We start from the raw sequence: 14,344 nt of genomic DNA on the forward strand, positions 1-14,344 counted from the left end.
AAAATTAACTGAAAATGGATTAAAGACTTGAATGTAAGACCTAAAACCATAAAACTCTTAGAGGAAAATATAGACAATACACTCTTTGACATTGGTGTTAGCAGTATCTTTTCAAGTTTCATGTCTACTCAGGCAAGGGAAACCAAAGAAAAAATAAACAAATGGGACTCTATCAGATTAAAACGCTTCTGCATGGCAAAGGAAACCATGAACAAAATGAAAAGACAACCCACCAACTCGGAGAAGATATTTGCAAATCATATGTTCAACAAGGGGTTAATTTCTGAAATATATAAAGAATTCACACAACTCAACAAGTAAGAAACAAACAACCTGATCAAAAAATGGGCAGAGGATATGAAGAGACATTTTTCCAAAGAAGCTATACAGATGGCCAACAGGCATATGAAAAGATGTTCAACATCACTAATTATTAGGGAAATGCAATTCAAAACTACCTTGAGATATCACCTCACACCCATCACAATGGGTATAATTAACAAGACAAAAAATAACATGTGTTGGAGAGGATATGGAGAAAAGGGAACCCTCATACACTGCTTGTGGGAAGGCAAACTGGTGCAGCTGCTATGGAAAACAATACGGAGATTTCTCAAAAATTCAAAAATAGAAATACCATATGATCTTGCTATCCTACTACTGGGTATTTATCCAAAGAACATGAAATCAACAATTCAAAGAGATTTATGCACCCCTATGTTCATCGCAGCATTACTGACAATAGCCAAGACGTGGAAGAAATCCAAGTGCCCATTAATAGATGAATGAATAAAGAATACATGGTATATTATATATATATATATATATATATATACACACAATGGAACACTACTCAGACATAAAAAAGACAAAATCGTGCTACTTGCAACAACATGGGTGCATCTCGAGGGTATTATGCTAAGTGAAATAGGTCAGACATTGAAAGCCAAACACCGTATGATTCACTCATGTGTGGAGGATAAACAAACACATAGATCAGGGAGAACAGATTAGTGGTTACCAGAAGGGAAGGGAGTGGAGGGAGTGAAGGGGTAAAGGAGCACATATGTTTGGTGATGGATAAAAACTAGACTATGGTGAACATGATGCAGTCTATAGAGAAACTGAAATATAATAATATATACCTGAAATTTACAGAATGTTATAAACCAATATGACCTGAATAGAATTTTTAAAAGTATTGGGAGGAGTTAATAAAATGAATTAAGTAGCATTCCAAACTTTGGGTTCACTTCATGGAAATTTTAAAGAATTTTCACAGATAAATTGTATTGCTCTGTACCCTTGTGGGGAGGTTTCTTATGAAGTTTTCTGTTTCTTTTTGTTTATATTTCTCAGGGAAAAATGTCCAAATTAATCTCTTATATATAGTATTTTCTTGTGTATCTAGAACCTCTGCCATGTATATTGCTTCACCTTTTCCAATTATCTTTTCTGTTTCCTCTTGATTAGATTTGCCAGAATATTATGTCTTTTACTAACATGGGAGGGGCTAGGAGAAAGAACCAGTTATTGCATGTACTTGTTGATTTTGTTCTCTCTTTTCCAATTCACTGTTTTCTACATTCGTATTTTCTTCTGATTCTCCTTAGGTTTTTTTTTAACTATTCTGGCAAACACTGATTCTTTATTTTCTTACTTTATATAAATACATAACATTATCAATTTCCCAGTAAGTACACTGGTAAACAGATAAACAGACCTCGAATCTAAGACTGCAAAGAGCAAAAGATACGGAGCTTTCTGAGTTTTGAGATTAGCAAAAATTTCTTTGAACTTCATGTTTTATCTTTTATAATATATGTGGGTTTTTCTACTCTACTCCATGTGTTTTAATATAAAAAATATTCCTTCTCAGAGTATTAAAGCAAAGTTCATTAACAATTGCAGAAGACATTGTTTTTATCCAGTGGTTCTCTCCCGCAGGACCTTCGTGCATCCCCAGCAGTAAATGGATTCAGGATAACTTTGGCTATATCCCACTACTTTTATGTGCAGGATTTGCATTTTAGTCGAGCTAAAGTTTTACTTTTACATTAACAAAATGCTTTCTTGGTTAAACAAAGCAATTTTGTCAAGCATAGGAAATATACAAACGTCTAGATCATATAAAAATACATGTAACTAAAAATGGAAAAGCAAGTAAGACAACTATCTTTCATTTTTACATTGTGATATAGCTCTGGGAGTGTTTGATTACATATTGAATATCCTGTCCAGGCAAATTAGTAGGAACTCAATAGTCATTTAAGAATATACTTTTATTTTCAAATGATTAGATGTTTCTGGCCCAAAACTACATTAATATTTTCTGGGTATATTGTGGTGTGGATAGAGTCCCTGAGCTATATAATTCCTGCTTTTAATAATTTCTTGACACTTTCTGTAGTCTAAGAAGTGATTTGGCACATGTTCTATCATATTTTAAAAGATCTATTCTGTTTGTAAGGTACAAATTTTTTTTTTTTTTTTTGAGGAAGATTAGTGCTGAGCTAACCTCTGCTGCCAATCCTCCTCTTTTTGCTGAGGAAGACTGGCCTAGAGCTAACATCCATGCCCATCTTCCTCAACTTTATATGTGGGACGCCTGCCACAGCATGGCTTGCAAGTGGTGCCATGACCGCACCGGGGATCTGGACGGGCCAACCCTGGGCCACCAAAGCAGAACATGTGAACATAACTGCTGCGCCACGGGGCCAGCCCCAAAGGTACCAAATTTTTTAATTAACTTTACTAATTGCTCCTTATTTTCAGTTATTTTGATTTCTTAAGACTAAGATTTACTTCAACATTTCATATACTGATTACAATTTGCAATACAAAATGACCTTTCAACACTGGATTTTTGCCTTGAATTCTTTGAAATTGACATCGCTAACTCTGCTTTATGCTTACATTTGCCTGATATGATTGTGTACTCTTTATTCATTTTGATCCTCCATTCATTGGTTCCTCCTATTAAGCCATTTGAAGCAAAATCAACTGCAATACATTTTCAATGAACTTATTTTATAAGGGACTTGGGTGTTGTGACATATTTTCAACTGTCCTACCTATGTTCATCTTGCCTAGTCTAGATGAGTAACTTTCCCCCCAGAAGTCTAAGCATTGCTACATTGTTTCCTAATGTTTAGTGTTAGGAGCAACTCTGAGACCAGCTAGATTTTCAGTCCTTGCTAAGTAATTTGTTTTCTTCAACTGCTTTTAGACCACACCCAACTTGGATAAGTCAAGTTACTGCCCATTTCCCAAGGAAGCCCTGATGCTTTTCACTTTCACTCAGTTCCATCCACTTATTCTCGTTTTGGGAAAATGCCACCTATCAAAAAACAATTCAAATGCTATTAGTGCTTCAAGACATGTTCCTAGTATTCCTATCAGTCAGAATTATCCCATCCTTTATTTAAACTTATACCATTGATGCTCTACTGTAGCACTGATTACATCCACAGTGCATTTTTGGAGACTGTCTACCATAGTGGCTAGAATATGCCCTGGAGTCAGAGCACCTGGGCTCAAATTCTTATGCTGCCACTTTCCAGTTGTGTGACATTAACTAAGTTACTGGACAATCTGTGTCCTGTTATCCCATCTGCAAAATGGGGATAATGCTACCCACCTCATGGAATGGTTGTGATGATTAAATGAGCTAAATATGTAAAATATCTAAACCACATAGTAAAATATAGTAGGTGCTATATGAAGTCTTGACATATATGTACAGGTATATATGTGTGGTGTGTGTGTGTTCTCTAACATTTGTATTGAGAAAATTGTTACAAGAGAATGAAACAGGCGCTACCATAGAGGAATATGTATTCAAAGGATGGGACAATTAAATATGGATTAAATATAATCAGTTCAGGGAAAGAAAGCATTTCAACTGAACCCTAAATCTTTTAATTCCATAGTATTTTAAAAGCTCTTTCACATGCACTAGCTCCTTTAATCTTTACAGCTTTGTGAGATTATTTTGTTTTTATGAAAGCAAAAATCAAGGTTCAAATTGCCTAAGATTCAGTAAGTTAGAAAGTCAAGATTAAGAGAGATCATTGTACTTGGAGCTTGCTAGGGTTACTCTCTCTACATTTGCATTTTTCCACGAGGGATGAATGCGAATGCAATAGACAGGTTGGGACAGACAGGACCTAGGGTATAAAAGAGTTTTCCAAGCTTTGGAAACAGCTTAAATAACAGAATGGAGGAGTGAAATTACATGGGATTCTGGGAAAACTAAAAGTAAAGATGGAACACTTAGCACAATGCCTTGCAAAGTAGGCACTTGGTTGAACTGAATTACACCTTTCAAATGAGATTCCTTCAGTTTAGCAATTATTTGTGGTAAACAATCCCTTGGCTTCTAGCCGAAACATCTACGCAATATAACTGTGACCTGTCTTGAAGGAGAGGGAGGGAGGAAACAATGAAGAAAGAAAGAAAAAACAGCTACAGTAAAGAAAAACTGTGAAGTACAGAAAGAAAAGAAAACTACAGTAAATAATGGGGTATTTTAAATATTCACAAAAGGTGGTTATATAAAATAAGTGTAAGCACGATTATACAAAGGTAATTCTTTTTGCTCACTAAAAATAGTACGAATAAACCTTAATTCTCAACAAGATTAACAATTTTACCAACTGACAATTGATTTTGAAACATATCAAACCTCGTTTCCTAATCTTTGAGATAGAGGAAATGACACTAACTGAAATACGTTAACATTACTTGTAAGTGCTACGGACCTAAGTTGCATATAATTCATCAGTTATATTATTAATCATCTGTGAAACCTTGGAAAAGTCACAACTTTTTTGGGCCTCAGTTTCCTATATGTGCAGAATACTGTTCGTATTTTGAAGAGTTTTGGGTAGGGCTCTGAAACTCTATACCATGTTATTAAAAAATTAAAAATAAAAAGGAAAATATGAGAAAATATTTACATATTCTCAAGCATTTGAGTTATTCCCCTTATATTACTTTTAAAATCACACATAATTAATACCAGGTATTGAAGATAGCTCAATTAGTCTCATCAGTTAAGTCATATATAAATAAAATTATCTTTAGATCAACATACTATATCTAAAATTAAATTCTTCAGTGACATATTCTGAACAGAATGAGAGGTCTACTCATAGGTTAACGTAAGAAATATTTGTCTCAAAATCAATTTATTTAATATTTGACAGAAGTCTCATCATCAAAAATCCTTTTATTGTTCCTTTGGTAAAATTTAAGTATTTCCAAAGTCCTGAATCAAATGTTTTCTCTTAGTTTTCCAATGGCTGTGATTTGTCTTCTTTTGGTCTATTCAGTAGAAAGTGAACCAACTGGAGTAGAACATCATCATTAAAACCTTTTACATCATTGTCTTCGATTGTTTCATAAAGAGGCTTACTTTGTGTTCCCCAACATATATTTTTACGAGGGTTATTTTGATCAGCCTGTGTAGTCAGTGCCAAAGTATTTAACTGGTAGCAGAAAAAGGAAAAGTATTTTCCATCTGTGACCACACCCTGGGAGACAAAAGGTCGAGTAACATCCGCTTCGCTCCAGAATCCTGTAGAAGAGAGTCACGCTGAAATTTGACAGTATCAAATACCTCCTAAAATCTAGATGTTTTATCTACCAAATTCCTAGAGCTCTCAAAGTTTTCCCATCTCATCCATTCTAATCCTATATTCCATTTCTGTATCAAGAATTATTTTCTCCCTTCTAGTTTCCCCAAACTCATGACACATCTTTTCAACAACTTCAGTCTTCAACTTTAACTCACTTCATCTAAGAAGGGCAGCCAGCTCTATCTATGCAGATCTCCCCTACATCTGGCACTAACTACATCATTACTCATCAACTTCAAATATGTTCAAATTTCCCTATACCAGCTGCATCTACCACCCAATAACCATTACGGCCATTTACTTCACCAAATCTACAAACACCTTCAGAAAAAAACTGACTTTCTAAGGATTTCAGCCATGTCATTAGATTCATTCTGTATCTTCCTTTATGTATTTCAAATTGGTTTTATGAGTTGCTGTTGTTTTGCCCAGTGTGTCTTATGTCAACATAAGGTTCCAGGGTGTCTTAATACCTTTGCTACTCAAATTTTCTGGCTGCTTCTTGTTCCAGGCTCACTGGCTTTAATACTTTCAAACCCAACTGCCAAGGCTAAGCAGTAAGTTCACTTCCCCACACGTTTTCTTTTTTTTAAGATTTTATTTTTTTCCTTTTTCTCCCCAAAGACCCCCGGTACATAGTTGTACATTGTCTGCTGTGGGTCTCTCCAGCTGTGGCACATGGGACGCCGCCCCAGCGTGGCCCCATGAGCAGCGCCACGTCGGCGCCCAGGACCCGAACCAACGAAACACTGGGCCGCCTGCAGCAGAGTGCGCGAACTCAACCACTCGGCCACGGGGCCAGCCCTCCCACACATTTTCTATCAGCCTTAATGGAGATAGCCAACGAATAATGTTAAAACATGGAATTAACTATACTGTAAAAAGAAGTATTTTATCTTTCATGAATAAACAGCATCATTTTAAAATCTTCAAGAAAGTTTCCTCTCACCTTTTCTGATTCTTTCTACCCCTATTCCTACTCTCTCCATTTATTTCCATTATAGAAACAAAAATCAAAATAGTGAGTATAAGGTTAAATTACATATACACACACACACACACACACACACACACACACATATACATATATAGGAAAAACGTGAGCCTGGCAGTAATTAAATCTGTATTAAAATCCTCCTGGATATTTATAGAGGATTAATCGAGTTACATATTATATTACTTCAGGTTTTGCAATAAAATCCAAATGGCTCACAATGTGCTCTAATCTAACAGTGCTATGTGATAAAGCTGCTGACTTCCTCTATCTCACCCTCTAGCATTCTCCCCCTCCTTTTCTTCACTAGCTTTCAGGTTGTTCCTTAAATACTTCAAGTCTGTTCCCACCTCAGACAACTTACTTGCCATTCCTCTTGCCTGGAAGTGTCTTTCCCCCAAGTTTGTGCATAGGCAGCTCCTTACCATTCAGGTCTCAGTTCAAATGTCATTTTTTTAGAGACCTCTCCGGAATCACTCTGTTTGAATGGATTCTGCCCCACACCTCATTTATACTTGCACCCCATAAATCATTTTACCCCTTATCTAGTATATTTTCTCCACAGTCTTATCACTAGCTAAAAATAGTACATGTTTATTATCTTGTACTCTCCTCACTATATTATAAACTCCAGGAGAGTAGGATCTGTCTGTCTCATTCAACACTGTATCTGCAAGGCCAGCAGTGCTTGGCACATAAAAAGCATTCACTACTTACTGAATGAATGGACAATCTCCTAAACCACATCATGGATATGGCCTTCATAGACATTAAATTGGATAGCTGTGATTTAATCTAAAATTTAATCGGCCAAAGCATTTCCTTTTCTAGTTTCAGACAGCTGCTATCATTTGACTTAGTTGGGTACAGGCTTTGAAACGCTTGACAACACCATCAGAAAAAAATACATTCACACACAAGTGGTCAAAATAAAAGATCAAAGTAACTACCGATGTGCCACTTATCAGGTGTAAATGGAAACTATGCAATTATGGATTTTAAAACAACTGTACCTTGTGCCAATGCAAAAGTTTTCAAAATGCTAAGATTCAACCTGCATTTTAACCCAAAGAAAACAACGTGAACTACTGAATTCTTAAAATGTCATAGACATCTTCTAAGAACAATAATGTTATAAAATTAGTGTTACCTTGATACATAGCTTGTGCTCCAGTCCAAGCAAAAAGGCTTGCAATAGCATTAGCTCTAAAAACAACTTCTATCTGATCAGCACAGTTCTTTTTCAAAAGCCTTTCCCTTTTGAATTTGTCAGGTAACAGATGAAACTGGGTATGTCCGTAACAGTATGGATCTGCTGTCTTTGAGCCTGAAGAGAAAAATACAAACTTTTCAGATGAAATGCACATGTAGAACATCTGGAGCACACGCCCCTAGTATTTACTTCAAACCCACCTTTCTCCTCTACTCATTAGGTGATCACTAGTCAAAACACACACATGGAAAGGTCAGTTTATTTATTTATTTATTTACTTTCTGCTTTATCTCCCCAAATCCCCGCCCCCCGGGTACATAGTTGAATATCTTAGTTGCAGGTCCTTCTAGTTGTGGCATGTGGGACGCCACCTCAACGTGGCCTGAGGAGCAGTGCCATGTCCGTGCCCAGGATCTGAACTGGCGAAACCCTGGGCCACCTTAGCGGAGCAGGCGAACTTAACCACCCCGCCACGGGGCCGGCCCTGGTTTACTTATTTATTTTATTGATTATAATAAAATTAAATTTCACATGAAAGTACAAGCTGCTAGATGCCATTAAGCCCACATAGGATAAGTCAAAAGAACACACATAAAATTTACTTAAAATTCCATATTATTTCAGTTTTCTCAAACCCCTTAGGCTTCATAAGGAGCCTTGTTATTCTCCTGGTGACATTCACCAAAGGATACAAACACTTCATAACTTTACAAACTTCATTTATTATTTTTATGTAATAATTACATACCTTGCTCCTAATAAAAAAAAATTGATTTTTATACTAATGTCTAAGTAAAAAATTAAGGGCATTAAAATTAAATGCAATAAGCATTTCATGAAACGCTGCTAATCCTGCCTTTAGTGGCAACGTGCTTTCAAGCAACAGTTCCCCATAATTCACTCTCTAAGACCACAGCGACTGAGAAGGGGCCAGTAAAATAGGTCTGGGCGACAAGTATAAAGCTGCTTTCTGAAAATCTTCCTCAAATTGGTTAGGAATTCATAAATGAAGAAAAAATAGCAAAAGAATAAGCTGTATGAGGGGGGACTTCAATCCTTATTAATTTTTATATTCCTGATGGTTATCAGTGTGCAGCACAAACAGAAGGCTTTTGTAAAAGAGACAACCACTGCCTCAAGTCCAGTTCTACACTTGTTTGCTTTTGAAAAAATACAAATTACTTTTTCTATATAAGTCAATAGAGCCTAATAAGTATAAGTATTTTTTAAAGTTAAACACTGCTATTTCAGTAGAAACAAGTAAAATGTTAAACGGTGAGCTGAAAGAATATTTTCCTGCCAATTTTCATGTGTATTACAACCACCTGAGATTATGAATTGCATTGCTTATGGACCTGAACCTCTTGGTCACCAAGAATTAATTATGCAAGTTTGCACAGGACACTGTGAATACCTTTATGGCACAATATATCAAAAGAGATACTTACCAATAAATATGGTATTTTCATATTGCCGTTTAAATAATGGAAGTTTGTCTGGCTTACAATTCATAACGGGGATTTCTATAGGTACAGAATAATCCAGCGGCACAAACTTAAAAAGAAAAGTCATTAGGTGAATTCACAGCAACACTAATATATATTTTACTCACATTCTTGATAGATTTAAAAATCTTAAAAATAAGATGTTCTTAAAAAATGATTTGATAACACTACCATCTAATGATGGGCCAAATCCAGGCAGCCACTTGTTTTTACAAAAGAAAGTTTTACTGGAACACAGTCATGCGCATTCATTTATATAAGGTGTGTGGCTGCTTTTATACAATAAGAACTGAGATAAACAGTTGGAACAGAGACTTATGGCCCCCAAAGGCTAAAATACTTACCATCTAGAGCTTTATAGAAAAAAATGTGCCAACCTTTGACATGGACACACAGACAAGACTCAAAATATACTTGTTATCTCCAAAAGAACTGCAAATACGTAAAATGACCAGGTTATAACTGAAAAGATGCCTTGATGTACGATTAGGTAGTGTAGTCTACTGTAAATTACAACCATAAACTATTATCAGTATTTTTATATTAAGAAAAAGAAAAGATTTATATGGTCCTAAAAACTGATGCCTTAACTCCACTTAAAATGATTATTTGACCTTTGCGGAATATACATATACCATAGAAGGTTAGAAACTGAAAAAAATCTCAGTTAAGATGTATTCAACAGAAACGAAAGGCAAGGGATCCATCCAAAACTTTCCATCCTACCAAACCCATTACCTAGTCTGCCTATGACATTTCATCATCAGACGTCAACAGATACAGATGCAATAAATCCTTACCTCTGGGAGTTGTTTGGACATTCGAATCTGGTTGTTTGGTTTATCATTTATTTGGTATCGCAAAGCATCAACTCGACCTTTCCGATGACCACAGGGAATAATTTCTTCACCACGCAACCAGTAAAAGTGAACTGGGCGTTTACAATCTATCAAAAGATATTCAAAATGTTTTTATCTGATCGTTTCGATAAATTTGATTATTAGAATACTAAACTCAGCAATACAGAACTCAAGAATGATTGTGCTAATGAAAAATACATCAAAAATTACTGTTTGACGTAATATAAAGAATCTGGGTTACGTGATAATTTAACTCAAATGATCATGACTTAAATATCATGCTCAACATTTACTGTCTACTTACGCCATCACTACACTAAACACCAACCAAAGAGATTTCCCAGTTAAGAGAAAACAGGGATAGCACTCACCAGAAATAAAAAGTTTAATAGGCGTCAGAGCTATCTTATGAATTACTAATTCAATCTTCACAATAACTCTCAAAGGTATGTATAGTTGTCATCATCTCCATTTTATAGAAGAAGATCCTGGGTCTTGACAAGCTTAAGTAAATTTTCCTAGGCCATTAATCATGAGTAGACAAAGACCATGATGCTTCCCTCAAGACCACTTCCTTCCCAACTGTGAGGGAATTAACATCCACTCTACAAGACTCAGTTGAGCACACATCTACAGTCATTATAACGGTAATTCAACAAATATTTATTAAGGTACCTACTGGGTGGTAGATATAAAATGATGAACACATCAGAAACACTGATTTTTAAAACTGGCTATCCATTAATTACTTTTTATGTCTGGACAGAATGGGTACCAGAAGTTGCTAATTGTTTACTGGGAACCCAGAATGGCTGGGTTTGAATCCTGAGCTCCAAATCTGTCTTTTTTTTTTTTCAGGGAGATTAGCACTGAGCTATCTGCCACCAATCCTCCTCCTTTTGCTGAGGAAGACTGGCCCTGAGGTACCATGTGTGGGACGCCTGCCACAGCATGGCTTGACAAGCAGTAGGTAGGTGCACACCGGGGATCCCAACTCGTTCGCCCAGGCGGAATGGTTGAACTTAACCGCTGCTTCACTGGGCCGGTCCCCATGGGCTTTTTGACTAGATACATTTACGTTCCTGTGCCTCAGATTTTTTTCTCATTTATAAAACACTGCTACTTACTGTAAACAGTTATTATGATAAATGCGTTGGCACACACAAAATTTACAACAGGGACAGGCAAACAGTAAGCACTAAATAAAAGTCAGGAATTTTAATCAATATCGCCTTTAATCTTCGCAATTCTATGACGAAGTACTATTATCGTAATTCGCATCTTGAAAATGAGAAAAATTTGGCTGAAAGAGGTCAAGGAATTGACATATGGTCGCGTAACTTTTTGGTGGAAGAACCAAAAAGCCATCAACGCTACTCTTCCATTTGGCTGGACCTTCACAAAGCAGAGTCAAGGCCTGAAAGCCAGGAGACCTAAGGCTACTAGTCTGGGGTGCTACAGTTAATAGGTGGCAGCACAGGTAACAGAACCCAGTCTCCAAATTCCTAGTGCAGTGACTGCTCCTGAACCAGGCTGCCCCCACCTAAGAGCGAAAGGCCGAGAGAAAGACTGACAAAGCAGAAAGAAATGAAGAAGGGGCAAACCTGGGGCGAGGGGCCACACATCCCAACCTCCCCGGCTCGGTGTGGCGGGCCCCAGGCTCACCGAGGGCGGCGGCAGCCAGGGCCGGGTTGTGAGCGCTGAGCAGGCCCATGAGGGCGGCCACCAGCTGATCCAGGAAGGGCGAGCCGATGGTCTCATATTCCCGGTAGAGGGGCGGGCGCCCCTTGCGCCGCAGGAAGAAGTGCTCTTGCAGGAGGCAGTCACACGCGGCGGCGCGCAGGGCCGCTAGGTCCAGGGCCGGCGCGGGCGCGGGCGCGGGCGCGGGCTCGGCGGGCGGCGGCGGCAGGCCCGACAGGAACACGGTCTTGGTGAAGCCCTGGTACCAGCGGTCGGCGTTCAGGGCGAAGGTCTGCGGGTAAACGACGTACTTCATGAACTGCATCTTGGTGAGGATTCGCAGCTTCTCATCCACCGACTCGGCCGCGTGCACCATCGCCTGCCACCGCTCCACTCGCCGCTGCCGGGCTGCCTTGCTTTTGGCCTTCAGGGAGGCCACAATCGGGGGGTAGCGCGCAACGGGGGCCGCCGCGACAGCTGGGCCGATCATTTCTGGAGCCGTCACGGCGGCCGCGGCCGCGGTGTGCAATGACAGCCCTGGACCGCGGGGCACAAGCCTCCAATACCTGGCCGCCGCCATCTTTGCTGGGGTTCCGGTGCCAGAGGTCAACTTCAGCAACTCTTGCCGTAAGAACCAATCAGAAAGCGGAATCTGAGCCAGGCTTGGGGAGGCCGATTCTCACTGGACTTGAGATACGTTGCGTCATCCAGTTCTTAGCCAATTAAATCACTTTTCCAACTTTGTAGTCCCGAGCGTTCGTAAGTGAAAGGAAGAACTTGTGTGCCGATGGGTTTTCCGCCGGTCTGACCGGGGGGAAGGAAGCTTTTATATGGGAGGTGCTGCCGCCTGGGTTTCTGTTCCAACCAGGGCAACCCTCGCCAGAAACCGTTTAGGAACATTCTGCACCGCAGCCTCTATCTCTTAGCTAAAATGATTTCATTTGTGTATGGCACACCCAACTTCTTTTCTGTTTTAGTTCTTGGGGTTGAAACTTCTTATTGAAACTTCTTATTGAAAATACTGAAAATAGTTTAGCATGTTTTTTGATAATATATGTTTATTTTTAAAATGATGCAAGTATCATTCAGGTGACCACTGCTAATCTTTGGGAAAATAATTGCATGTATTTCTCTATGCTAATTGATATACAGATTTGTAAAAACTACTAAAGAATTGTGTTTAAATTTTGCTTTGTGTTAAAACTCGTTATTATTTCACCATGAGTTGATTCCTACTAATCTGTGAGCTTCTTAAAGTAGGAACTGTTTTATTTTTTAATCCTGAGCAGCCAATCAAATACCTTTGCATAATGGGTACTCCAAAATATGTGCTGAAAAAAGTCACCTAAATCACTAAAAATCTAAATTCATTTCAGGTAATCTAATTTATTAAGTCATTCTCCTATTATAATTAGAAACTAGAATAATATTTATTTGGAGTTATTGCAATAATTCTTGAGGATATTGAAAACCAAACATTTTGTTGCTAAAGGAAGTTATAACTTATGTAAACCTTAATTAGAACTGATGGTACAATTTTACTCTGAAGTTGCAAGTCTGTTAAACTGACAGAAATGAATACCTCAAATTCATTAAAATAATATCTTGTGTGAGAAGTTGCAAGCAGAATTTCAAATATCCTTTTAACATTAACAACAAAAGGAGAACATGGAAGAGTTGATATCTTTAAACCCTTATTCAGTATTTAAAAGGTAAAAGTGAGATACTCAATATTACTTAAATTGAAGTGACACTTCTTTGTGTAAAGAAGTAATAAATATGCTTTTTGAGAGTGTATCATAGAAGTTCTCGCTCAATATTTTTATAAATTCTCATACCATTCTAACATAGATTTTAGAACTAGAGATCAGTTAACATTAATTCCATCAGAAATTGCTTATACTTTTTTAGTGAGTGAAGCAAATTTCAATTTATCCAATATATCTAATATAAATATAAATATTTATAATCATATGAACATTATGAATCAAGGAGGGTGGCTCTGGGAAAGGAAAGAGCATGCCTAATGAAGGAAGGAGCAGGACTGCATAAGTCTGAACAGAAGAGCATGCTGATGAGTCAGGACCATGGAAAAAGGTAGGCTTTCTTTCTACTATGACCAAAGCTTTTATATTACACACAAAGAAGCATATATAAGGCCAAATCATACAGCATAGTAGGGACAGCATTGCGACCAGAAACCAGGTTCTGTGCTTCTCCATCAGTTTTATTTAATAAATATTTATTGAATGCAATTTATGTGTTAGGCAGCGAACTAAATGATAAGAATACTTTGTGAACAAAACAGCCAAAAGCTAATACTCCAACAGAGGGAGACAGACAATAAAATATAAAAAAATAAGTAAATTATATTATTTGTTAGAAGGGAGTAAATGCTGTGGAAAAAATAAAGCAGAGGATGTGAGGATCATCAGTGCAGTATGGGGGGA

At 37.7% G+C, this 14,344-nt stretch overlaps 1 protein-coding gene across 4 annotated transcripts in view; it reads right to left on the minus strand.

The window, feature by feature from the left end:
* Window positions 1–13,078, minus strand: part of MRPS30 (mitochondrial ribosomal protein S30) — a 159,558-nt gene extending 146,480 nt beyond the window's left edge. For 3 of the 4 annotated variants that reach the window (XM_070587609.1, XM_070587607.1, XM_070587606.1), the window contains exons 1-4: window positions 11,880–13,078; window positions 10,155–10,300; window positions 9,298–9,403; window positions 7,787–7,963 (exon numbers count right to left, since the gene is read on the minus strand). In XM_070587609.1, the coding sequence (XP_070443710.1) occupies window positions 7,787–7,963; window positions 9,298–9,403; window positions 10,155–10,300; window positions 11,880–12,474 (1,024 nt within the window). In that variant the 5' untranslated portion in view covers window positions 12,475–13,078. Of the gene's footprint in view, window positions 1–5,160; window positions 5,582–7,786; window positions 7,964–9,297; window positions 9,404–10,154; window positions 10,301–11,879 lie in introns of those variants that run through there. The other variant, XM_070587605.1, reaches the window with a different exon arrangement.
* Window positions 13,079–14,344: the final 1,266 nt, after the last annotated feature.

The sequence above is a fragment of the Equus przewalskii genome, chromosome 20 (assembly GCF_037783145.1).
Source record: "Equus przewalskii isolate Varuska chromosome 20, EquPr2, whole genome shotgun sequence".
In the NCBI taxonomy this organism is placed as follows: domain Eukaryota; kingdom Metazoa; phylum Chordata; class Mammalia; order Perissodactyla; family Equidae; genus Equus; species Equus przewalskii.